Genomic DNA, 27,982 nt, shown 5'->3' with positions numbered 1-27,982 from the left:
AAGATTTCTTTCTCGAGTTGTTCGATTACGAGCTGAAGGATTCTCTTTGAACATGCCATGATTCATAAATTATTAACATCCTTCGACGATTTCCTTCGTAATTCTTCATATTTCTCCCGCCGGATTAAAACCAGCGGATGATCGTGAAATTCGTTTGAGCTTCCAATCACATCGTCTCAATCTCTGTAGGATTTTTCCGCGATAATTTAATTTTTTTTTTTTTTTAATGGCAGCTCTGTGACGAAGCACGTGGAGAATATCCCAGGGCGACACCTAGCGTCCGGAAGATGGCGGGACGAACGTTTCTTGGCGATTGGCAGCGACGACGACGGCGGCAGTTCATCAGTTGACACACACGCGCCGTTGGATGTGGATCGTTTCGTGCGATTGTTATCGTATCAGCTGTGTAACGTGTTTTTCGACGATGTGCGTTTCACAAATATTCGACGTGTGTGATGTTGCGTAACGTGTGTCCGCGCGATTCGTCACTGTGAATTTAAATTTCTGTAGCGTGTGAACGTGTGTTAATACCGCGCTATTTTTTTTTTATCTGGCGCGGCTGTGTGATGAATAACGGTGAGAATATCGCTTCCTGGTTTCTGGACGAGGTGCGGTAGTGACATAGTCACAAAACTTTTGGAGTAATATGTATTCTAGTGCCAGTATCAACGCGGCAGCGGTAGCCGTGGCAGCAGCTCGACATCCGGTACGTAGAATCCAGATTTTTCTTTTCCCGTTCTTTACTTACGAATAATATTATCGGACGCGAAAAGCGGGATCGTTCCTCCTGGAGATTTTCCAAAACACGTTTGGAGTCGCGAGACTCTTTTCTTAGCGAATACGAACACACTACCGACATATATTCTCGTCGTTTCGATTGCCTTACCGAGCGCACTCCCTTTGAACGGAAGCGAATTTCAATATTCAATCGATCTTTTCTTGATAAAAATTTAGAGACACTCTTGATTAAAGTATTTCTCGAAAATTAAGTTTTCGAGAAACAAACAGAATATAATAAAGTATTTTTTAATTTATCCCTTTACTTTGAAAAGAATTTTAATTCGCGAGCTTTTTAATTAACAACATATACAATGTTGAAAATTGCAAAAGATCGTGCGATAACACTTCAACATTTTTATTAAAAGAAAGCTGATTTGAAACTGAGCAAAATATCGACAAGAAGCGCGTTTATCAAAGATTTTTTTTTTTCAAGATAATATCTTGTAATTCATATAATTTATACCGTTCATGTCATGCCGTCACTCACGAGAACAATGAATAGGAATTAAACGGAAGATACAATAATCATTTGCCTATGGAAAATAATTTATAGCATATAATAAATATAAACTGTAGAAATCTTTTCTAGGTAGTAAAACAAATCGATCAGTCACAGTTGAACATAATCTGGCCATTGTCCTATTGTCGTATCGAATTGGAGTGAAAGTATACCTTTTGGATTACGATACTTAACTCGCAAACAGCTGTTACTTCTTTTTGTGCGTATATTTTTTTTAGAAATACTTTCAAAATTAAATTCTACAGATGTATCTGAACACTGTTAAAAATATCGTTGCTTATTTTTTCACGTTTCACGTTTCCATTATATGTATATCCATCCGTTCTGACGACACTTTGTATCTTTAGGCTTGAGGAGAGTTCAAATTAATCTATCTATTTATCTATAATAATTAATCGCAAAGAAAATTGTGTTTCTTACTCACCTCGCCTTGTGTCTATAAACTGAGCTAACTTTGAAGTTAATCGACCGATATCTACTCGCCAAATGTATAGTTATTACCAGATACACATCGCTCGTGCCTATGAATTGCATTATTTCTTCACCGCTGTCAACATCGCTCTCGCGGAGTAACGAGATAATTAAAAAGTAGCGGCGGCGTATTAACGTTTTCCAAGCTGGCGCGCGGAGCTTATAGGCCACGATAAATTCTTTCCGGCGATTATTTACTTTTCTCCCGATTCTCCCCCATCTCTCTGTAATGCTTAATAGTTCCGCGCTCTCGCCGTCGTGCACGCACGCACACACGCACGCACGCACGCACGCACGGTTCCCCGCGCTAAATATCTCCGGGCGCAATCGTTTATAAATACGTACCGGATGAAATTGACCCACACGTGTTGTACAATGGGACGGTGGAGGGAAGGGGGAGAGGAGGGCGTAAAAGGGGGGAGGGGGAGGACGAAACGCGGATCGCGCGCGCGAACAGAGCCGAGCGACGACGGAAAAATATTTGGCTGCCGAGCAAATTTTCATTCGACTGTAAACACCCGGCGAGCCGAAGCGGAAAAGCTCGTACGCAAACGACGAAAATAAATCTATATATATATCGCGACGCGCGGGGACGAGGAGAGGGGGTGAGGGTGGATTGGGGGGGGAGGGGGAGCGCCGGAGCCGCCTCCGTCCCCCGGTATCCGCAATTACGTTATATCTGTGTAGCTATTATACCATCGGGCGCGCACAACGATTAACCGCGCGCGCCTGCCCCTCCTCTCCTCACCCTCCATCTCTGCCGTCCGGCGGGGTGGGGGAAAAAAAAAGGAAAAAAAAAGTCAAACTAAAAAGTGGGAAAAATAGACACACACGGAAAATAAAGCCACGTCGCGTAAAAATGGATTTGCCCCCTGCCGTTGCTGTCGCGCGACGATAACGAACCGACCTCTAGAAGATTTTCCAAAGCGTTACCGGAACCCGATGTATCATCCTAGGCTCCGCAACAGATTTCCCTTCATCGAGAAATTTCTCTCAAATGAAGCGTTAATCTTATTCTGTCATTGAAAGTACGTCTTGAAAGTACGGTACATATTAGCATTAACGGCGAGGCGGCTGAGCTTCGCTTCTCGATGATGAGACTCTTGAGAGAAGATGTGGGTTTATTCACGGCTGATCGATCAATTTAAACAATAATGTCTATTTATAATATTTTCTTATGCGCATTAAAGATATGAGAAAGAAAAGAATAAAAAAGATATATCTATAAATACCCATTATTCTTTTTCGTTCGTGCCATTTTTGTTTGTACTAAATGCTTTCGCAAACGAGCGCGTGCGGTGATAATCTCATTAGTGTTTCGCCAACGACGACACAGACCAATCTCCCGTTGTAATTATTTCCCGGCGTGACGCGAGAAGGAAGAGACGGGAACAAAATTGAAATCGAGACGAGAAAGAGAGACAGAGACAGACAGACAGAATGATAGAGAGAGAGAGAGAGAGAGAGAGAGAGAGAGAGAGAGAGAGAGAGAGAGAGAGAGAGAGAGAGAGAGAGATGGCGAAATTATATCGCTCCCGCACCGCGAAATTTGCGGGCCGCGCGGGCCCGCGCGCACTTCCGCAGAACCGCAATATGCATTGGTAATTACACCGCGATGAATTACACCGCGGAATGAGCGAAGTCTGTTACGTGCAATTGGTGCGAGCATTATAAATCTCGTCACGTGCAAACAGTTGGCCACCTCGTCTCTCCGATCTCTTTCTTTCATTAACATTCGTCCGACGAAAATCTCAAACGAAACTTCCGCAAACGAGGCTCGACGTGCGTCATAATCGTTTTTTTTCTTTTTTTTTTTTTTTCCTTCGAACGCGACCCACATTCTACGACTTAAATCTATTATTACGCGGCAGTGACGCGCAACGTGAACGCTCAATTAAATCTCGACGCGGACGATACGCTTTCAATTTTCGAAGAATGTCGCCGCTCAAGATCGAGTCACGTATTTATATGACAGTGACAAATTTATTAATTATCGGGGAACATCCGCGACCGACGCTTATGAATCGCTAAGGGACGAAAATAGAGATTAACGAGTAATGTAAGTCGCGACAGTTACTTATTTCTGTCGCAATCAAACTATCGAACGACTCGGCACTTTTGGATGTCGTTGTCCTCGGCGACGCTTTCGATCTGCGGCGACGATTGCTGTCCCTTCTTGGTATCGTCGCCGTCGCCGTCGTCGTCGTCGTCGTCGTCGTCGTCGTCGTCATCGTCGACGCTCTGGTGCTTGACCGAGTTGACACAGGCGGTGGTTATTGGCACTCTGCAGGGCCGCCAGGGATGTTTACGTACAAGCTGTACAAATATTATTTCCGGGCAAACCGGCCCGTCGATCATTACGAAACCCCAGGCGGAAAGTTTCAACGGACACCCCTCGTCGTGCTCCCTCGCCCTCTCCCTTTTGTACACATACATACATATACATACGCGCGCGCGCACAAAATTCTTATTGTAACGTTCCGTCCTTTAAACCGACTGTCTTACGTCCCATGGAACGGCTGACCCTTAGAAATTAGATCTATTGCCTCGAGATTGACTCGAGGGCTTTCGAGGTTTTATATTTAGAAATATATCTTATTGATCTTTGTCAAGCCGATTATACGTTCGCACACGCACCCCGCGATAAAGAGATGACGCATCTTACAATATATCATTAATTGATATAAATTTCATAAAGGAGTAACATTCATGACTCGACACATTTGTCATACGCGATACGTACTAATTTTTAATGATAAACTAAAGCTGCTTGTATTTTGGCAGTTGATTATAAGTTCGAGTATTGAGCTCAAAATAAATATAGACAGTAACAATAATATCAAAAGTGTTTTTCTTTCGATCGATGAAAAATTATTTAATTATTCGAAACACGTCTAGTATATTATTCGTATTTAATCTTACATTCGTATTTCGTACACGTATGATGCAATAAATAGAGAGAGATAAATCGAGAACCATATGAATGCATGTACAAAATACAAGAGATAAAATTCCTAGCCCGGTTTTAGATTTTTCATTCATCGAGAAATTATTAATGCTGGCATTACAATATATTTCGAAACGGAAAATAAATACGACTTTACGAAAAAATACAAATCTAGGAATTTCGTCAAATTGCTTCGTCTCCTAAAAAAAATTGTGACACCTGACATATAGACGTATATCGATGTAGAAATTATTTAATAAAGCGGATATTTGCATAGAACAAACGAAATTAAAGGCACAATCATCATTAAACATAAAGAAGTTCATTTATGGTTTTTGCAGGTACATGATCCGAGATAGAAAAAGATAATATGAAATTGTTTCAATGAAAAAAAAATTTAACGCGAATGGACAATATGTAGATTACCATTTTCATGATCTGTAAATAAAAAGATATATATTAAAATAATAGATATTCTTAATAAACATTTTATCTTTCAACAAAATATAATATATATGCAGGTATATGTCACACACGCACACCTACATACAGAGTTGTATAGAGATCTTTTCAAATATAGAAAAAAAAAATTAAATGTTTTAAAATGCTAAGAGTATAAATATAAGATCTGTATATAATCGAAAACTGTTGAAAGAGAGAATTATAGCAAGAACTGTCCATGCAAAAAAAAAAAAAACAGACAGTTTTAATATAATCCTGCTTTTATATCTGCCTCTCCATTTTACAATATTATATCACATCAAGTTTTTTGTCATATCTTTTTTTTATGCCTGTTATTTTTACTATCTTGCTATCTGGCACCTATCGTGCCGAGATGTAATAAAATTTCTCTTTCTCTCATCATTGAGTTTATGATTAATTAGTATAACAGAGCGGAGGAATTTCTCGAATACGCTAAGATTTCTATCGTCGAAGATGACGTAGCTTCGTCGAGATCCCGCGAAGATGCATTTAGCTATTTAATTAATCATTACTAATCAATCTGGAAGAACGTCGCCCCGATCGAGATCGTAATTCGATTCATGATTTAATTGACGACGTCTTCCAATTTAAGACCTAGAGCCATCAGATAAGAAGTAATAAATGCTCGCCCGACTGCTCAAACCACACACATACACACTCTCTCTCTCTCTGACGAGTTTTCTGAAATGTATTTTAGAGCTGGAAAATATTGACATTAGGCTATGTGTGTAGCGATTCGTAAACATAATTAGACGATGACGACACGAATAAATAAGAAACGTTTCGGCACACGCGGTACACATGCGAATGATGCAAAATCGGACCGATGTTAATTGCAACCGTTAATTTAGTCATAAAATAATATTTTTAGATCATCGCTTTATGTCGGAAAGTTTCGCTCTCTTTTATTAATCTTAAATACATAATTAAAAAAAAAAAAAAACTTACATTAACGCAATAACGTGGATTGGTAAATGGTTGTAAAGAGAAGAAACTTGGCGATAAAAAAAATAAATATGATCGAGGAACGACGCTGCAAATTGAATTGCGAAAATTTCGCCTCGAGAATTAGCGACACTTTACTAAGAGGAGATTGACCTTGTCGCGCGAGCGTTACTAACGTTGCATTGGCTGCCGTCTCACGCGAGAAGGAAAGAAAAAGAGTTGCAACCGTGTGGTGTACGCACATGTGACGCGCGACTTGACACGTGTAACTTGGGCGGATCGGGCGAGCGCGCGCACGCGCTTTTATATCCCGTGTGCACTGTTCACAATAATGAGGAGTTTGCACAGACCGGGATCCCGACGTTCTTCAAACAGCGAGAGCAACGACAAACAGCCCTATATGGACGGATGGACAAACACGATGTATGCGTTCGTGTTCGTGCTCAGCTCGCTCGCTCGTTCGTTCGTTCGCGTCCACGTCGTCGGATCGGCGCTAACTTGATGCGAACGCGACGCCGAGTACCTTTACCGGCTACGAGAGAGCGAGCCAAAGTTCTCTTTACCCTTCCCGCCGCCGCTGCGGAAACTATCGACCATCACCCTCGCTCAACAAGCACCATAAGCGATATGCTGGCTAACATTTGCCGGGCTAAGCACACAAATACGATACAGTGCTGTTTGCCCGGCGCGCCAGTGGTGCTCGATCGTGTCACCGGATACCATCGGCAATGCCGCGTTTATAACGGTTTCATTCTCGTCTCGGGGATCGCACGGAGAAGATTTATGAATGATCGGACGGAGGTGATACGCGATGCGATGTTACGAGATTGCTAAATCCTTATAAATGGGAAAGAGAGAGAGAGAGAGAGAGAAACGGATCGAGAACGGCAACGTGCGGCATGTGCCATCCTGGCGCATCCCGGCGTGACGGTCGGGTCAGCTGGTCGGTGGTTTGCGAACTATCTCAATTTGCCTAAGCCGCAACCACGGCGACCACGAAAACCGCAACTTCCCTCGTCGTGGCCACCTTTGGCCGCCCCTCGCATCCTCCCTTCCTCCTGTCCGCAATTCCTCTCTTCCTCTCGCCGCAATCTCCATCCGACTATCCGTTTCCTCTCCGTTTATATACCTATATATGTACATATCTTCCTTTCTTCTCACGCTCGCGCCTGTTGTGTTGTTGTCCTCTCGAAATCGGCGTGTTCTCCACTCTCGTCGGTTTCGAGAATTTAGCGAGTACTTGGTCGTACAACCTTCGATCGCGCGCTAGCTAGAGGCTCAAACGGAAAGGTCGATCTTTCACCTCTTTTCTTTTCCATTCCCGAGTAGCGAACGTCGTCGAATCATTGTTTTGGAATCAAGTATTCATTCATTGTGTTAAGTTCAACGTATGTCATTAACTCGGATTGAGAAGTCGTACGATGTTAACGTCACGTGGTGCCGTGTAGACAAATATCATCGCCGTGATGTAATTTACGGATTCGCCGAAGGACGCGGCTGTACGCGTATACATACCGTCGTTAACGATATATTTATGCGCGTATACACACACACACACACACACATACATATGCGCGCGCGCGTGCGCGTATTCATACACGACGAAGCGCAGGCTCATAGTTTCGGTTGTAGCGTGTAATCCTCGCGGACACCGCAAACATGTAATTAACACTTGCTCTCTCACCGCGCTCGCGCGCGCGCGCGCCAAGTGTGTGTGAGTGAGAGAGAGAGAGAGAGAGAAAGAGTCGTTGTTGCAGCATGGCTCAAATGGGCCGAGAGATCGCAACCGACAATTGCCGAACGAGGTCTCGGCCTCGTGTAATCGCGTATACACGTGTCTACATAGTTGTGTGCGTCTACATCTACCACCGTCCACCCTCGCCCCCTCCCCTACGATCTGTCGTGGACCTCATATCACTTTCGCTCGCACGGCAACACCCCTGCCCTTTCGCGGTCGAACAGCTGTACGGAGTTAATTATTCGGGACGGGAGGACGTAGATCTCGAGAGCTGACCACGCGCGAATCGATCCGCCGGCGTTTCTAGGACACGATCGATATATCTATTATATGTATATTGCGCTAGATTAAGTTCGCGACTAACACGAGAGTCTCTCTTTATTTGTCCGCAGGGTCCGCCGCAGCCTGGTCAGTCTTTCAAGTTCACGATTGGCGAATCCTGCGACAGGATCAAGGAGGAATTCAACTTCTTGCAAGCGCAATATCACACGTGAGTATCCTTATCGTAATCTTATCGATCTCGGGAAACCGTCTGTCGTCACTCGGGAAACGAGCATATTTTCCTGTTCACGTGCCGCGAGTTCATTCTCTCTTTCCTTCTTGTTTTTCTTCTATTTTCGTCCGACGCGGAAGCGCGCGTAAGGATGTAGCGAGTCGTATCGCGAGAGAGAGAGAGAGAGAGAGAGAAAAAAAAGGTCTGGGAACAAGCGCAGCTGCACGCCATCCTATACAACGTGGTTGTGCGCCGGATACGTAATGGCTGCTCTCGCGAATATACGAACTCGAGCTTCGAGTTTCACGAATACTGGCAAGACGAGTCTTGCATTTTTCAGCAGCAGCAGCAGCAGCAACTCGCGGGTCGAAACTTTTCTCGTTGCTCGACGCGCGGACGGTTCTTCCCCTTATTCTTTTCTTTTCTTTTTTTTTTCTCCTACGCGGAACATATTCCATTCGTAAAGAGAATGCGGTTTTCGCGATTCGCGATTTTTCTCTCTTACTCTGGATTCTCTCTGTTTCGCCAGCTTATTCGAGCATGTCTCCTCGACTGGACTGTTTTCGCATGCGTTTCACGGCACGTACCTCTCTCTTTCTTTCCGCAGGTTGAAGCTGGAGTGCGAGAAATTGGCTACCGAGAAGATCGAGATTCAGCGACACTACGTGATGGTGAGTACGATCATTGCTATGTCGTAAAGTCGTAAAGTTAGTCGTTAGGTGTCGTAACGTTTTCCTCAAATTACCTCTATGTTCCCTTCCTTTCTCTCCCCATCTTCCATATCCAGAATGATCATGCTCGCTCGACCGCTAAACCGCCTCGGCTTCTTAGCATTAATTGCATCCTCCAATCGAGAGCCGGCACCGAGCTTTACATTAGCTCGTTACGTTGCGCGTAGCGTAGTCGCATATACTATAGATATAGATAACACACACACACACACACACACTCATATGCGTTTGCGCGCACCTAGCGTGCATAGCTAATGGACTCTAAGAGCCAGTGGCTCTCATCGAATTAAGCTACAACGCGCTGTCTCGCACGTTTAATGAGGAAGTATGTAATACGCTTGTGAGGTCGCGACAGCGGTCCATGTCTCATTAATATTGGAGCATCTCCTCTCCTCGTCATCGACTCACTATACCAAATGGATCATCTTCTACGACACGACAGGCAAAAGAAATAAGCATACCGCAACGCAGTTATTTGGATTTTCGAGTGCCGTGAGAGAGAAAAATATCGTATCTTCTCGTGTTCGCAGCAGTTTGCTTATCCTTTTCTCGTACTGAAAGTGTTAAAAAAGTATTTTAATTATAATTACTTTAATCTATTAAAGATGATGCGAAATTTAAATTTAATGTTTAAATAAATTAATATTTTGACAGTTTAAGCGTGTGCTATTTCTCTAGCTATACTTATTTAAATTGACAGCATTTTAAAAATCGCGGTAGCGACGTCTATAACCTTTCCGTATTACGTTGTGTTATCCCTTTAATTATCTCTTTATTGAGCGACGCGATAATTAAATGGAAAGCGCGCAAATATTATATCGCCCGTAATTATCGACTCATCGTTATGGTTTTAATTCGCCGCCGCGTCTTCTCATCGACCTAATCAACGTGGAGGCGCGGATCGCTAGTTTAAACGCAATTAATCTCCGCTTAGTCCATTTCATACGCGAGTGCTTCTTCTTCTCCCCGACGTATCTTCCTCGTTAAGGACACGTTAAAAAGAACGTTATTGCTGCCGGGGAAAGAATACATCATTGGCCAATTCCGCTGTTGTAGCCGACCGATCTTAACAACCTCCGTTAGCGTGCACTTCATCCCCCGGATACTCGTTTCCAGCATCCACCCTCTCCTCTTCTCCGCCTCCTCGCTGTGTCTATCTCCTGGATGAAATAACTTACTTACGGCGCAATTAATTCGCTCGTGTAATTACCGGGCTAATGGCTCGTAAAATTAAGAACCTGTAACTCGGCCAATGCGCGTTCATCTCCTCGTTTCGTATTACTCACGGGATCCCGCGTGCGCTCTCTCTCTCTCTCTTTTTCTGCATTTGCAACTGCAACCGGCCTCTCAAGTACACTCAGCCGGCAATTCTCGAGTGTATTATCGCGATTAACGATAATTAATAACGCGTTATCGCGCGTGATCGAAACTGCGTTGGCGTAGCTCTCGCTGGACTACTCGCGAGAAATCTGTGTCTGCGATGAAATCGCCATCCTCGAAAAAATTATCCCCATTTCTGGACAAAATATTGTAAATTGATTGACACACATTGACACATCGTGATTAATTAACGAAGTATATATATAACGAGAAATTTTTCTGTTGCAGTATTACGAGATGTCGTACGGCCTGAATGTCGAGATGCACAAGCATGTGAGTCTGAATGTGAGAATTTTCATTTCGCTTTGATACTATTTCGTCGCCAACGAAACTTTTTATATTTTTTTTAAACGTAATCGTGAATGTTCCTTTCTTCATATATATAAATATATTTTCTCTTGTTTATACACATGACTCGATATATTATATTATTATATTAACGTATTCTTGTTATCCGAGTTATGCTATCATTACAAATTGCATGTATCTATGTCCAATGTCACTATGCATCATTATGTATATTTCAATTTTTTTTTTTTTTTATCATGTACAGTAATTTTTTCAATTCTATTCTTCAACTACACTCTATGTATTATTACATTATGCTTCGTTTACATATTCTGTGCGTTATATTTTTCAATTCTACTTATCTGTCGCTAATAATAAATTTATAAATTTTTTCCTATATACTCGGACATTTTTTTCTATATCCTAGTAGAAAATAAATTTATCTATTTGTCTATTACTCCACGTCTGGCGAAGACTGACGTTGCACCTCTTGGCCAGGTTCAAAGAACCGCAAAGGTATCTCAAAATTCTCATGGCGAGCTGTCGAATTGTCGTCGCGTCGGTGGGAGGGGGTTTGGTTTCGTAAATGCGTCTCATTATTCCTACATCTTATGCTTCGCGTCCCTCGCGAATGCTTTATTCTCGGAATGCAGGCGCGCGCATACGCACACGGTAACCTAAGCATCGGCCTGAAGACGATGCGCGCGGACGCGACGAAAATAGAGGAACGAGCGTCTTGTTGACAGGAGATCGTCCCTCGGTCAAAGAAATGTGTAGCCAGCCTCGCTCGTTACTCGCGCGTTTAAGGCGACGAGGCGTTAGGCGGTCATCGCCGTCGTCGTCTGACTCGCGCTTTCATTACTCACTCGGGGACAGCGTTTCTCCATTCGGGATGTAGTCGGGGGGGGGGGGGGAGGCTGAGGCTGGACCTAAACTATTACTCGCGCGCGATGTGTTCAACATTTTATCCCGTTTCCGAGAATTCTAATCCGTTTGTCGAGCCCAACGGCTAAACACATTCGCGATATATCAAAGATATTGGAGAGATCCGAAGAGAGAATCTCTTTACACGTGTCTTCATTTTTATTAATCTTAAACATTGTGGCGTATACTTTAAAAATAACAAATATTAAATTGTTAGATTATTATCGCACATATTAAAAAAAAATATATATATATATATATATATATATTCTATTAAATTATATTAAATAGATTTTTTTTAATCTGTTATAATTAATTATTTGACATTTTATTGCACGGGATGTGTATTTTGCAGATGGAGATATCAAAGAGACTGAACGCTATTATCGCCCAAATTCTACCATTTCTCTCTCAAGAACATCAGCAGCAAGTCGCCACTGCCGTTGAAAGGGCAAAGCAGATTACGGTGACTGAATTAAATAACATTGTAGGAGTAAGTACATGAGCGGTAAAACAAGCATACAGAAAGAGAGAGAGAGAGAGAGAGAGCGTGTATATGTGTGTGTGTGTGTGTGTGTGTGCGTGCGCGAGCTGACTGCCCGAGAATTTTTTTAAATTTTCCAACACAAAAGCGATTTGGCGTATATCCTTTTATTTCGGTGACTATTTCATAACTGTAATACGTTGATATTTTTCACGGCTTCCAATGCTCTGTACTCTTTCCTTTATTTCGCAGTGCAAGTCCATATTCGCACGACGATAAGCGCAATTGCGTACGCGATCGAAACGCGAGATTGGCATTCAATAGACGTGTCGCGTATAATTGAATTCCGAGTTGATTCTCACGCGCATGATTTGAATAACTCCTCAACCTCGTGGCCTCGTTGCTATCGTCCAAACAAACGTCCACGTTGGGGAAAAAAAAAACAAAAAAAAACTGTTATTTAATCTCGAAACGTCGTCATTGTACAAGCGAATCAATGTACAAAACTTTCATTAAGCAAAATTACGTTTCTTTCTTGGCATTGCCAGCATTTATTTTTAAATCCTGATATAATGTTCATCGTATTTATATACAATATATATATATATATATATTGTATATTTTTAGCGAAGCATTTACATACTACGATAAAGTAAAGCGAAAACATTTATACCTTATCGTTGGTTTCACGGATATATTTAATCGAGACGTCGTCTTTGATGACAGAATGAAAGCGCAAAAGAATAATCGCTCGAACAAGGTCATTGCGACGCAAACCGCAATCTCGCCAATCTGTCATTAGGCGACGCGCGTCGCTGTTACGCGAAATATAATTAGCAGCGCTAGTGTGTTACGGCCTGTCGAGAGGGGTTCGTGACGAAGGGATTCGTACGACGGGGAAAGTACGCGATGGCGTGGTGGTGGTGGGGGGGAGGGGGGGGGGGTACGCAAAACGCGGTGGGGAAAGGGTGCGGCGCCGACCGAAGGGACAATGAAGGCAAATAGACAGAAGCGCTAACCCTCATGAATATGTATTATTCGGTAAACAGAGGTTGAATCAATATTTCGTTTAATAACACGGCGCGAGGAACGTATATAGTCCTCCAACCCCCTCATTTCCCTCAATCCCACCCTTTCATCTTCGTCCCGCTCGCCCCGAGGCAAAACGCGATGATGATGGCGTGATTCCGATCCTCTCTTCCCGCTATTTTCTCCGCTCCTCACCCCCTCACCCCCTCACCCCTTTCTCCGCTTCGCCACACGTCGCGCGTATTATTCACGGCGCGTTAAACCTCGTTTGGGACTATTACGTTTCATTTCACGCGCCGGGAACGAATACCGCGATTTTCAACGTGTATCTTGTCCGCGAGAATCGCGCGATTTTTCGATGTCGCGATCGCAGAGATAACACGCGAACTTTTTCCTCTGCTGCATGGGCGGAATAGAATACTTTTTTAAATATTATCTATAAATTTTTGCGAATATAAATATAGCAATATTTATTATTATATCTTAACTTAGACATTCTGACTCTTCCTCTCTCTCGCTCTCTTTCTATTTTCTTTCGTATAATAATACATTGTCGCGCGCGCTCATAATAAAGTTCCTCGAGCTAAATTTCATAGCACATTGTCAATGTTAATTTACCTTTCTGGTGAGCCTTTGCCATACGACAAAACCACACACGCAAGTATACACACGATCGATTTATGGATGTTATTTTACGTACGCGGTTACAGCAACAGAGGCAAGACATACCGCGGCTTCTTCAGCAAATGCACGCTCAGCAACTACCACCGGCGGCGGCGATAGCCGCTCATCCGGGTCTACCTGGACTTCCCGGATTGGGGCCACCTGCCGGGCTTTCGGTGCCGACTTCCGCGTCCGCGGCTTTGCTCGGCCTCGGCCTGACACCCGGGGCGGTCGCCACGAACCCAGGCGCGACCGCCGCCGCGCATTCCCTGTCGATGCTTGGCAAGCCGGATATGCATCGCGGTCAGCCCGATGATCTCAAGAGCAATGGCGGTAAGTCTCGACTCTGTACTGGCTATATCTATCTTCGATACCTATCTATACAACCGCACGTGATTGCGTATACCGGGTGATGAGAAAATTTTCAACTTTTATTTCTAATTCTTTTACAAATTCGCGACTGTCATTCATTAATGTTCCTTGATACTATTGTATCTATAACTTTCTGCGATTAAAAAAAAATATATGGTATCTCGCATTAATTTTGTTTCGCTTAAGAAATCGAGTATCAACCAGATTTCGTTATTTATGTATTTCTGTCTCGCGCAATTTATAAATAGAAAAATCTGAAAATAATAACAAGGATGTACGATCGTAATTAGTACAGTCTCGAATTTATCTCCTTTATTTTATTTTCCTAATTTATTTCATGAAACATATATCATGAGCAAATTTATATATATATATATATTACTATGAAAATTTTTGTTATTAAATGAATAAATTTTTGTTAACGGTATTTAATGCCTATGCATAGTATCGGTATTAGTAAAGATCTTTTTCGGCGCAACAATTTTTTTATAACAGTAGAGAAAAATACATGCGAGATATATCGATATACAACTGATGGCGAAATTATTTTGTTTAAAGTTTCGCGATTTTTTTTAACGTATATTCACGCACGAGAGCGAGTTATCTACCCGATCGTTACACAGTCGCGAAGATCGACCAAGAGTGTAAAGAAAAAAATAAATATATATACATACATGTACCATATAGTCGATTTTCGACGATCCCCCTTTTCCTTTTTCTCACCCGGAGAAATCCGGGAAATGTTCAAAGCGCTTTATTACGGGTATCCGCTTTCGACGGAGCGGGCGTGTTTGCGTCACCCTGTTAGCGGACGCGCTAACGGCGGTTTTCAGCGAAAAGCGCGCATAAATATGCATGAAGATCATTTATATCGGCACTTCCCTCCCTCCTCTCGATAGCCACTGACCACCGTTTTACGACGCGGCTCGTTATTAACGGTTTATCGATGCGCGATACTTGATATTCGATCGTTCTCAATATTCCCGTGTGATCTTATCATTTCTTTAGACATATATATTTATATGTATATGATAATTCTCTGAAGAGTTTCGACTTTTTTCAATTAAAATATTTATTATTAGATACAATATTAGATACATTAAGGGAAAGGGGATCAGCAGTCTGGTATATTTATGCGGAGAAGCCCGTGTTTAGTTAAACTAGTTAAATTTGCAACACAAACATTACTATATGTATATTTCTTTTCTTTCAGGTCTAAGTTCGACGGAAGAGAGACACGTAAGTAGCATGTTTTCCCATTTTATCACAATATAAATTATTTAACTTGCACTATGGATATTACGAATCTCAATGAGATTACGAATGCGAACGATTCTTATATTAACAAATGATCATTATTGCTTATTTGTTTATAAACAATATTTGAAATATTTTTACACACACACACACATATATATATATATATATATATACGCGTATATCGTATAGCGAAATATATTACTTTCACGAAATGCAGTAAGAAGTTTTTACGAATGTTTCGTTAACTTTAAAAAGATCTGGAGACTTTGAAGGCATTTTCTTTACACGCCTCACAGTCGAGACTAAAATTTACAGTATTTTACAGCGGGGGGCACGATATACATGCATAAATAAAAATACGAATTTATTGCATTTGATGTAAATGAAAATTAAATGATTTTAATTTAGAAAAGTCACAATTATATGTAAATATATGTTATACATTATATATATATATTTAGAAAATTGTGGAATAAATATAATAGAGCGAAATAGAATATTAAAATGGTAATTATATGATATAATTCGTATCAAATATATTGTATAATAAATTTATATTTTTATTTATGAAGGTGAATATATAAATGCGCTAACAATAAATGGTATAACCGAAGAAGTGTCGTGTGTGCGGAAAGCCTTACAAAATCTTTTAAAAGTTAGCGGAACATTTACAATGACTGTGCCGCGCTTTGTGAAAGTAATATATTTTGTTATTCGATGTACATATATATGCACTCAACCGAGTGGCACTTATTGCGGCCTCGTGTATTACACGCACATTACGCGCGCGTAACTTGACTCGCACGCGCGTCAAGAGTGCAACGAGCGCCGCGCTCCAACGTACCTAACGCTTACGAGTGCGTGCTGCGTATTACAATTTATACTTTTAACGCGCGCGCCTACGGGCGCGATGAGAGGGGAGAGTGTAAAGTGGCGAAAATATAGGAGGCAAAGAATAGAGCGGTACGTATTATTTTTCTACCGTGTTATTTGCGTTATTAAAAGTAACTTCTATTTCTTCTTTTAATTCGCCATTTTGCCGGAGAAATAAATTCCTTCAATTTCTTGCTCAATGATTTTTCACATGTAAGGATAATTGTATACTGTCGATTAATCGATTAATCTAGAAATTACGTCCAAGCTTTCAAAAACGGACGCGTCCTTCCTTTCGAGGTAACATCGCGCGTCTACGTCTCAAAGTCTCGCCGTGTCGCCGAGAAGGTCGAGGAAAAGGAAAGCGAAAAAGAATAACGTAGGAATGGGAGGGGGGGGGGAGGGGGAAAGAAAGGGTATATCTTGTATTACGGGTTTGCCGAGCCTGTAATCATCGCGGGACCGCGAAACGCCCATCGACGCCCTCTCATTCCGCCTCTCGCCATTCTATTTTCTTCTCTCCTCGGCCGCTGGGATCCGCGCCGATGCCCAAAGCGCTACTTTCCTAAGGTACCTCGAATCGTGCTTCTTTCCTTACCACGATTTTTCTTCCCCTCGCCTCTTCCGTCAGTCGCGTCAGTCGCGTCATGCTCGAGATGCTCCACTCTATAATGATTATCGGTTGTCACAGCCGAGCCGATTCGCGTGCGTCTGCAACCTCCTTTGCAACTATTGTCTGTTTGTTCGTTTACACGCTATACTCGCGTGTCTCGTCTCGTACCGAATTCCATTATGTTCTATTACGAATTGACGAATGAGACCGAGTCCGCGCGACATTTGCCTCGTCGCGCAGAGAAATTGGCGAAAATTTTTTACCGAAATGGGCTGGCTATTATTAGATCCGCTATGCGAATTCCTTGACAAACTCGATTTATACACATTTGTTTTTCTACGGGCGCTATCCGCGCTCGTCTATAATTATCCAAACTCATAAATATAGATATCGTCGTACATATTATAGTCGCCGAATAAGCTTGCTTACCCGAGCACTTTTTTATTTTTACATTCTTATCATTTGCGAATGCTATTTGCTATGTCATGTATAACTCATTCACTCTATGCATATTTATCTTTGATAAATATACGTAACGGCATGCGTATTTACCGCGATGCTCGAGGAAATTCTTTTTTCGGGCGCATTTAATAAATAAATAAATTTCACATAACAACGGAGATGCGATTTTATCGCATGCGCGCGTCCCGACGTTTCGCCGCTTGCTAAATTGATACAATATTTCATCGAAAAGCGTCGCGCGCAGGTGAAAAATCGGCGCGACGCAACGTCGATGAAAGTTACATTTTAATACGTTCGCGTACGAGGGTGGATATCGAGAAGTGGGCGGTATGGTAGCTGGTAAAGTCGAAATCGATTATCGCGAACGTTCGCGTGACGATTGATAATAACCCGCGTCGACGCGGGTAATTACGGTTTTGTCACGTTCGTCGGCACCACAGGGAATACGTGGCCGATCGTTGTTCCAGCCTGTGTACTTGCCGCGTGGTGTCTGTTGTTAAACGAGATTAACGAGATCCGCGGAATTAACGGGGAAGAGAGACGCGGGAGGCCCGTGTATCCGACTGTTTCTTCGTTCCGCATCGCGTATGTCGGTTTAGCGCGTGTATATATGCCGATGTATCCGCCGACGCAAACATCTCCTCTTTAAGAGGTTTCTCTGTCGAACGTTGTAATGGGATATCTCTCGTGTGAATCGACTTTGCGGTTTTGATACTAGATGTTCTACGTGGTAATTGTAAATTCGATGGAACCATCTATCACCACGCTTTGAGAAGATCTCGTTTAGGGTTGAGATTCGCGACAAGATAATATTTTTGTAAAAATATTGTAGTGGTATTGAAAATTTTCGGCAACTTAAATCTTACAGGCATACATGTTTCAGCTTCAAAAAAAAAAAAAAAAAAAAAAAAAAAAAAAAAAAAAAAAAAAAAAAAAAAATTGACAAGAGCAACAATCTTGGCAATCTCACACTCTCAGTATTTTCTCGATAATTAATTAAAAATTTTGTCTTAATCTTGTCTTGAATTTCGAAAGAAGAAAATACTTGGATATCATGACTATTTTTTGACATCTCGTGCAATCCTAATTTCGTTATCTCGCGCGTTTTACAGAGAGGCTCGATATCGCCGGCCGACAAATACAGCCGGTCGCGCACACCGCAAGAGGCCACTCACACTCATCATCCTCATCACTCTCATCACTCGCATAATCATCAGGATCACCCGATAAAAAAGATGAAGAAGGAGGATAAGGACGTGGTACATGTAAGTGCTTAATAACAAAAAATTATCTTGTTCGTATTTTAAGAGAACATTCGTCGCGACAAGCCGGATATTCCATACCACGCAATTGTTGTCGGTATTGCTCGAGAAACACTTCTAATCTTTATCGGTTTTCGCTGAGTGACTAATAATTATCATTTTCAAGATGCAACATCGATATGCATCATATAATATATATATATTTTTTTCTTTGATCTCTCTCTCTCTCTCTCTCTCTCTCTCTCACGATATCCCTCTAGAGAGTTTAGAAATTTTGTTAATTTATCGAGCATTTTTCTATGAACAATAATTATGATAAGTTAACGGCGGTTTCTTCATCAGATCGATATTACGTTAGGCAAAATGCAAAAAATGATATCGTCTCCGAAGGCATAAGATGTGTAATTATCGCGCAGAGCGACGGCGAGAAGAGCGACCAGGATCTAATCGTGGATGACGCAAGCGATGGCCCGCCGAGTCCAATGGCAAACGGCACGTCGTCACCGCGCGAGAATGGCCACGACAAGGCATCCTCGATAACGGTGCCGACGATAGGATCCACCGGCGTGCAAACGTCGAAGAGGGACGCGATCGTGGCACCGTCGCACTCGCCAAGAAGCGGCACCAGTAGCAACGCGAGCACGCCATCGGCTAAGAAGATGGAAGATCGTGAGAAACCGTCGACGCCGATTTCCAAGCCGTTGACGCCGACATCGGGATCGGCGACGATGATCGGTAGCGGCGGGGTAAAGACGCCGTCAGTCTCCGGTAAACTGTTGCATCAGGCTCCACCGGTACCGCCTAGTTCTTCCGTGCCGCCACCGACGGCCGCTTATCCAGGTGCGTTGCATTATCCACCTCCTGGCCCCCCGCCACCGCCCCATAATCTCGTGACGACCGCGCACGGCCAACATCCACATGTCGATGTTATGGCCTACAACGGTTACGCGACACCCAGGCCGCCTTCCACGTTACAACTATACGATCCGCATGCGGCTATAAGAGGTTCAGTGGGATCTATCGGCATAGCTGGAGGCAAACCGTGAGTATACCCAGATGCATCTCGCAGAATTTATTGTCGATACTCGCTTCTCTTTCTTAATATAAGAATTTCTATCGTCATTCGGTATAATCTATACTTTGTGCAATAACATTGTAATTGGCGCGAATAGAGCGTAAGAATGATACAATGAAATCAATTTAATTTCTTTTAAAATTATATTGAAATTGTGCGCGAGTAAAAAATGAATGGATGAAATCGATAAATTTCTACAATATAAAATAACAACTCGCATCGTATAATTAACATAGGCGAAGATGGGTGAAGATTCATTGTGCGATTGTTACGAAAGGAAATTGTTTCGCAGTGCGTATAGCTACCATGTGCTCGACGGTCAGATGCAACCGTCGCCTTTCCCGCAGGACGCTCTCAGCGGTCCAGGGATTCCGCGTAACGCGCGTCAGATTAATACCTTGAATCACGGCGAGGTAGTCTGCGCGGTGACGATCTCGAATCCGACCAAGTACGTTTACACGGGCGGTAAGGGTTGCGTCAAAGTCTGGGACATCGCCCAGACAAGTATGAGCAACGTGAAACCAGTCTCGCAGCTCGATTGTCTGCAACGCGACAACTATATCAGGTCGGTGAGACTGATAGTCGGATAGAGACGAATGCGTTTTATTTTCATTCGATGCGAAACCGCGTCGCGTAACGACATCACCGCGTACTAAAATCGTCTCGATCCGCTCTCCTCTAATACAGATCGGTCAAATTACTTCCGGATGGGAGGACGTTAATAGTCGGCGGTGAGGCGAGTCAATTGAGTATTTGGGACCTGGCCAGCCCGACGCCGAGGATCAAGGCTGAACTAACATCCTCGGCACCGGCGTGCTACGCCTTGGCGATATCGCCAGATTCAAAGGTGTGCTTCAGCTGCTGCAGTGACGGACACATCGCCGTATGGGACCTACATAATCAAGTGCTGCTCAGACAATTCCAGGGCCACACGGACGGCGCTTCGTGCATAGATATCTCTGCCGACGGTTTGAAACTTTGGACGGGGGGTCTCGACAATACCGTCCGCTCCTGGGACCTCCGCGAAGGCAGACAACTGCAGCAACACGACTTTTCGTCACAGATATTCTCCCTCGGCTATTGTCCCACCGGCGAATGGTTGGCGGTCGGAATGGAGAACTCGCACGTCGAAGTGTTACACGCCACGAAACCGGACAAGTATCAATTGCATCTGCACGAATCTTGTGTATTGTCGTTGAGATTCGCCTCCTGCGGTAAATGGTTCGTCTCTACGGGAAAGGACAACTTATTGAGTGCCTGGCGTACTCCTTTCGGAGCGTCGTTATTCCAGGTTGGTATACCAATTAATTAATTCTTCCTTTCTTGCTTCTCGATTAACGCGAATAATGAAAATTTTTAAATATCATACAATTGACGCAAAACCCGCGCAAGACTTAAATATTTTTAATTTATCTCCAAACCCGAACATATATCGCAATCTTAAAAATATTAAAAATATATAAGATGTATAAGCGAAAAATTTTGAAATTATCCGCGCGCTTATTACAAGCTCGGCGTGCAAATTATATAAATTGCCTCGCACCTTTCACGCGGAAAATAAGTACGATACGTTACGCGCGAGACAAGATGGCGAGACAGGCGTCGGGGGGACGATCACGAAACGGCTCATTAAGAAGCTATATAATTACGCGATATAAACGAGCCATCGAGTCGTCACTCGATAAGCATAAAAAAAAAAAAGAGCCTGATTTATAAAAGCTTATGAATAATCGCGCGCTACGCGTTGAGCGCGCGATTTCGTTATCGAGCGTAATTCGAAGCGACGCGACGGAATAATAATAGATATCTGTGCTCGTAAATATGTTTACGTTTTTGATGTTTCATAAAACGAGCAAACGAGCCTCGACGAGCTCTCAAACTTTTATAACGTCCTATCTTTCTATGCTTCTCTTCTCATTCCTTTGTCTCTCGCTCTTGCTCCTTCTTCTTTCTCCCTATCTCTTCCTTCACCGACGAGCAGGCGCGATATTTAACTGTTATCGGGGCTCACTCGACGACATATTTGTCGATTATATTTACAGTCGAAGGAATCCTCATCGGTGCTCAGTTGCGACGTATCGACGGATGACAAGTACATCGTCACTGGTTCGGGCGACAAGAAGGCCACCGTCTACGAGGTCATATACTGAGGCGTTATCAACTAACTCTGTCCCTTGGAAACGAAGCGCTTGTGTACGAGAGCTTGCAAAAGTTTGACGATGTTATCGCTCTTTCTATTATCGTTGTTATTCGCTCGTTGACAGGAAAGTGAGATCAAAGTCAAGCCGGAAACGATAGATTATTCGACAGATTTTCAGAGATTTTAACAATTGCAGCAGAATACAAATTTTTAAACGCGCTTAAAGAGGAACATATATTTTGGCGGACTGAAAATAACAATTATTCGTAGAACCTTTTTTTTTTTTTTACGATGAATATATTTTTCGGATTACAAAATGCAAAATCGTCTCTCTTTTTTTTTTTCCATGAATATAGAATTTGCTGAAAAATAGAGATATATAATATTGATTTGAGTACTCTCCAAACTACTATAGCAAGATTTGAGTGCATCACTCGCGAGTTAATGTTTGGAATCGTTATTTATAAATTCTACTGCCAGGTTGTTTTACACACGAGAGTGAATCTATTTCAGATTGAAATCTATTTCGCTTGGCGCATATGATCGCTCTTTGATTGTGATTATTCTTGTCCCTCTTATATATACATATATATATTTGTACATATTTTGTAAATAGCATGTCTTAATTACATCATATTTTTCTACTATCCTTGAGAGTGAGATGGTGCACGTAGAGAAAGAGATTGTAAATATATAAAAATTAAGAATTTCACAAAAGGTGAAGAGCAAAAATTCATCTCAATAAATGACGTACAATAATTAATAACAATCTCTTTTGTTTAATCCTGATAACTCCGTCGAATCCTACGATTTATACTCTTCGTATCTTTAAAAATTATTCTTTCTTATCATTTTCCTTTAACGTGGGATAATTCGAAGGATTTCTAGGAAAAAAACGTGAAAATTGAGCAATGAGGGGAGAAGGACCGAAACTGCGAGATGGCTCCTGTTCTATCGTTAAAAACAAAATGATTAGTGGTCGGCACGGCGATAAAAATCGGGGCTGCGCATACAGCGGGTAGGTGTCGGTGGAAATAAAAAAAAAAAAAAAAAGCAAGGACCACTCGTTACTCTATCCACGTGAACGTTGTTGGCGCAAAAAAGAGGCATCAACAATATTTAGTTGTGTACTGGCACAGTGGGTAGCGGATCGTCAACGGATCGAAAATTACGACACTATCCCGCCGATAAAAAATAAAAAAAAAGAGCGGTCACCGCTGCTCGCGCGTGCTGACGGTTTCGCGATTGTCATGAAAACAAATCGGGGCGGACTCGATCACCCACGCACGTGCGTATTCGGGTATATACATACATACATATATATATATATATATATATATATATATATATGGGTGTAGAAAAACAAAAAAATAGCCCCCCCCCAAAAAAAAAAAAAGAAAAATACGCATGCCGATGATAGTCGAGCGAAACAATTTTATTAATGCCTTTGCGTCGCGAATCCGTGCGAATCTCGCCACTCGGTGTATAATTAGCGAGGCCATGCATACGCGCGTTCAATGGAAGGTTCATCGGCGTAATGTTATTATAATAGTGGCACGTTTTGCATATGTGTGACCGGGTGATGGTCGCTCCCTGACGAGGAGACAGAGAGCGGGTTGGCCGGAGCGTTTGAACACGAGGGGAGGAATAAAGTCGGGAAGGGCGAAGCGGCGATGACGCGGTGAGAAGGGACGAGGTAGGAGGGGTGGGGAGAGGAGGGGAAGGAAGGGGGAGAGAGAGAGAGAGAGAGTGGTTTTACCCAGGCTTTACCCGACGTATTTGCATGGTAATCATATGCGGCGCACACGCGAATACGATGCAGGGATGATGCCGGGAAGAGGACGGGGGTGGGTGTGCGACAACGAGGGGGGTAGAGACGGCGGCGACTATTGGAACCGTGAGATTTGTATATCGCGCCTAAATGCGTCGGTTATTACGGTTAATTCGACGACGAGCAACGCGCGAACCGTATCACCGCAGTTTATTCGCGCGCGCGTAAACTTATACGCGTGTCGCGTCGCGCGCACAAATCTATAAAAAATAAAGAGGATGCCTATAAAGAGATGTGGAGCAACGATGAAAATAAAATATATAATCGTATTTCTATCGCTTCTTTTAATATATGTACAATATATTATCAATATTCTCGTCGCTTGGCGAAAATCGAAGTCGAGAAAACTGATTCGCGCGCATTCGAGATATATTGCGTAATTATTCGCATCATCGTCGTCGTTGTCGTCGACGACACATTCTAGCAGTACGCGATCCAACAGTTGGTGGTACTCGTACACAAAGAGCTAATTTTCCCTCCGTCCGTCGCGGCAACTCTCTGGCGGTACGGCACGACACGACAGGCGCGGCGCGCGCACACAACGCGGCAAATTAACAGGCACGCAAATGAGCGAGTTCACGCGCTCGCTCTCGCGCTACCCCACGCGGCCTCTCCTCGTCACAATTGGACACTAATAAACGCGCCAACGTGTACTCCGACCTCTCTCTTTCTCCCCCCCCTCCCTCCCACCCCTTTCTCTCTCTCTCTCCACTATTCCATCCGTTATCCCGCTCTATTCGCCCTCTTCCTCCTCTCTTCTCGTCTCTAACAGACGACTACTTCCACCGGCACGATATCTCGTCCATATCGATGCACCTAAATGGAACGTCGCTGTCTCGCTCGCGATCGTTCCTACAATTATCGCACGACTTTAAAATTAGCGAGCGATAAGCGAGCGAAGGCGACATTGCGGACTACCTGTCATCGTACATGCACATCGCTCGGAGGTGGAAACTACGACGTAGAGCGGTAGGGGTAGGAAAGGGGGAAGGGTGAGGGGTGGCGGGTGGCGGTTATCCAGATAGCAGATAGCTAGGACGGTGGTCTCGTTTGCGGCTTGACCACCCTTGCGGCGCACTGCCCTAACCGCCCCTAACCACCGTACCGCAGCCACATGGTGTGTGCAACCGGCGATAACGTCGCCCTCGCTCGCAAGCCGATGCGTGTCGTTGGCACCGGCCACGCTTTCGCGAACGATCGTCCCTCGCCGTCATCGTTCCCCGATCGTTCGTTCCTCCATTCGTGCGTGTCCCGGTGCCCCGGAGATAGAATGCAGGGTGTCCCAGATCTAGCGAGTCGACTCTCTCATCTCTAAAACTTTTGTAAACGACTCTTCGATTTTTCATTAATGAGGGATTTTATCGTTTGTCGTAAGTCATTGATCTTCTACATTTTCATACACTTCCGTAATTAATTTTCCAGTTATAAACAATCTGTCGGAGTAACATCGCGTTGAGTGAGGAATAAGATCCTGCCACCTGTTCGCACGTCCGCAACTTGATTCCCGAAAAGCCCTTTATCGCCGATTGTTTACGACTCGGAGATCATCAACGTCTCGTTTTTCTTTAGAAAAAAAAAAAAAAAAAAATACAAATCTTATCCAAGAGTCCCTAGACAAAAGACATCCAGGTAGATCTAGAGTCTAGAGAATACCCTATATCTTTTGCCGTGGACACACCATCGGGATGATCCGTGAAAAGTCGGATCATCCCGCTGGCTCATAGTTCGACAAACGAGCCACGCGAACTCTTCGAAAGGATTATCCTCGCGCGTGACCGAAAAAAGATATAACGAGCCTGTTTGTAGATATTACGAACGGTCAGTAAAGCCTCGTCGTTTTAACGATTCACTGGTATTTCGAGATAAAGAGCCATTGCCTTCGCATTTCCGACCAACCCAGTCGGCCCGGCATAATTGAAATCCTTCGGATTTTTCGGCCATCTCTCCATCGGACAGAGATCGGCTTTCCCGAACATTCAGTTCTTAAGCGATCCAATCTTTGGTCATGCGGATGAGCATATCGGGCGGTAATAATAGTAGTAGTAGAGTAGTAAATACTTTTACTATTCTTTTACAACAAGCGCTCTTGAGAGAACGTCAAAATAATACGAGTAAGAACAAGCCAAGTTTATTAATGAATGTAATCGTTTAGATTGATCGTGACGTAAAGCCGAAAGTATCGACGTTAATATTTGAATTGAATTCATTTAAGAATCGATTTCATGTATTTTATAGACCTGTGGAATAACACGGGTTCGCGATATACTCTCACATACGCAATAAATGATTAAAAAGCTATGCGTGTCGAGCGATTCTGATTTTCTAATTGTGAGTGTAAGAGTCTTAGTATTATTATTATTATTATTATTATTATTATTATTATTATTATTATTATTATTATTATTATGCGGTATTACAATGTTTAATTATGTTATAAAACTGTCAATCTTTATTAATATTACGATGTTTAATTACGTTGTCAATGTATGCCATCGATCAAAGGCGAGATATTTGAATGATATTTTGACAAAAGTGTACGATTAAAGTTGCATATATCACTTGGATACTTTCTAATTCAAACGAGACATTCTGTATGTCGAGATCTCGCGTCTTTATCAATCGTTCGGCTTATTCAATAAATACATGAAATACCACGTGTACACAAAACTCGACGGCCGAACGGGTGCGCTTACATGTGTACCAATACACGACCGGTGCAGAGGACGTACATATATCGCGCATGCATATTATACATCGCGTAACCTTTGTAACGGTAGCGGGACCGTGTATCTAACAAACCGCAACGATAGCTACCAGTCGTCGTCGCGTCGCGTCGCGTCGCGCCGCATGCGCGTGTACGTACACACGCGTGCTCGCGTCATCGTTGAATATTTGAGGATCGTCTTCTTCGCGTTTCTCTCGCCGAGACGCGACGCGACGCGACGCGACACGCGTTCCCTCCTTCTCCCCCTCTTTCGTATCCCCTCTACTTTTCGCGAGCGATTAACAGCGTCGTGCAAATCTTCGTCGTCGATGCCGATGACGACGAGTGAGAAGAAGCAAAAGAGAAAAAGGGGAGAAAAGAAGAGCGAACGACGACGTCGGGACAGCATGATCACGCGCGTATACAGGCGGAAAGAGCGAGCTAGAGAGCGAGCTAGAGAGAGAGAGAGAGAGAGAGAGAGAGAGAGAGAGAGAGAGAGAAAGAAAGTGGGACCAGTGAGATAAGCCGTGCGGCCGACACATACGGTAGTCGCAGATCGGCGAGGTAGACAAGGGGCTCGAGCAAGCAAAATGGAGGGCAGGCGAGCGTGGAATATAAAAGGAGGAACGTGAATTCATATCTCGTCCGAGGGATCTCTCTCGTAGAGCTGCGCTACGCCGCTGAGAGACTGCTTTCGAACCAACGAGCGAGAGACGGAGTAAGTGGGATTGGGGAATCGAGAGGCAAGGAAAGGATAAATCCCCGACCGCGTTGCAGGAGACGAGAAGAGGGATAAGGACCAGGAGAAGAGAGAGATAACAGAGAGACAGCCGTCCGCGGTCTTTCGACTACGTGTATATACTCCGAGTCCGCGCGGACTCGACTCTCTACCGCCGTCGTCGGATCGAGCCGACCAATCTGCACGCGGCTTCGACCAATCGCGTCTCGTCCGCGACCAACACACACATCCGAGCGCACCACTACCAGCTCGCGCCAAACCGCCAACGCTGGCGCTTCTCCGCGCCTGCTCGAGGCCCTCGAGCCTCGAGCCAGTCGATGCCGAGCCACGCAAGGATGTAGGATCCCTTTTGTCCCGCCGAGCGAGCCGTGAATACACGTTGCGTACATATACAATGCCTCCGGCCCCGGCCTACTAAGGATACCGCCGTGTACTCTCGCTTGTAGGCAGGTGAGAAAGCATCGCCGGGGAAGACGGAGGAGGAAGAGGGAACCGCTTCTGCCGCGGCCGTCGCTGCTACGAAATTCTTCAATGTATCGTCGTTAGGCTGCGGTTTTCGGTTTTTGAGGCTCGACGAGCACGACGACACGGAAAAAATTTCGCCTGGCTTTATCGAGATACGTCGGAGGCGAAGCGAGAGAGACGATTTAGGAAGGAAGGTTTATGGATTTACGACGCCTTGTTTATAGACCATATCGAGATTGCAATATTTCCATTAAAATTATCAAAATTGTATTTAGCGAATGTAAACGTATATATTTCCGTATGCGAAATA

At 43.5% G+C, this 27,982-nt stretch overlaps 1 protein-coding gene across 3 annotated transcripts; it reads left to right on the top strand.

Annotated features, from left to right (window-relative positions):
- Positions 1 to 357: 357 nt before the first annotated feature.
- Positions 358 to 22,703, top strand: LOC138939632 (protein groucho-like). 3 transcript variants are annotated; one of them, XM_070307608.1, is made up of 12 exons: positions 358 to 706; positions 8,277 to 8,374; positions 8,985 to 9,048; positions 10,717 to 10,761; positions 12,056 to 12,166; positions 13,924 to 14,209; positions 15,462 to 15,487; positions 18,569 to 18,721; positions 19,135 to 19,760; positions 20,086 to 20,358; positions 20,481 to 21,084; positions 21,836 to 22,703. In XM_070307608.1, the coding sequence occupies exons 1-12, from the start codon at positions 647 to 649 to the stop codon at positions 21,941 to 21,943; spliced, it is 2,454 nt and encodes an 817-aa protein (XP_070163709.1). In that variant the 5' UTR covers positions 358 to 646; the 3' UTR covers positions 21,944 to 22,703. The 3 variants fall into 3 exon arrangements, with proteins under 3 accessions (XP_070163709.1, XP_070163708.1, XP_070163710.1); XM_070307607.1 differs by having other exon boundaries at positions 12,056 to 12,193; XM_070307609.1 differs by lacking the exons at positions 8,277 to 8,374; positions 8,985 to 9,048 and having other exon boundaries at positions 12,056 to 12,193.
- The last annotated feature ends 5,279 nt before the right edge of the window (positions 22,704 to 27,982 follow it).

Source organism: Polyergus mexicanus, unplaced genomic scaffold (assembly GCF_030449975.1).
Source record: "Polyergus mexicanus isolate NDT 795.1 unplaced genomic scaffold, iyPolMexi1.0 SCAF_14, whole genome shotgun sequence".
In the NCBI taxonomy this organism is placed as follows: domain Eukaryota; kingdom Metazoa; phylum Arthropoda; class Insecta; order Hymenoptera; family Formicidae; genus Polyergus; species Polyergus mexicanus.
This window is presented reverse-complemented; position numbering and strand designations above follow the sequence as displayed.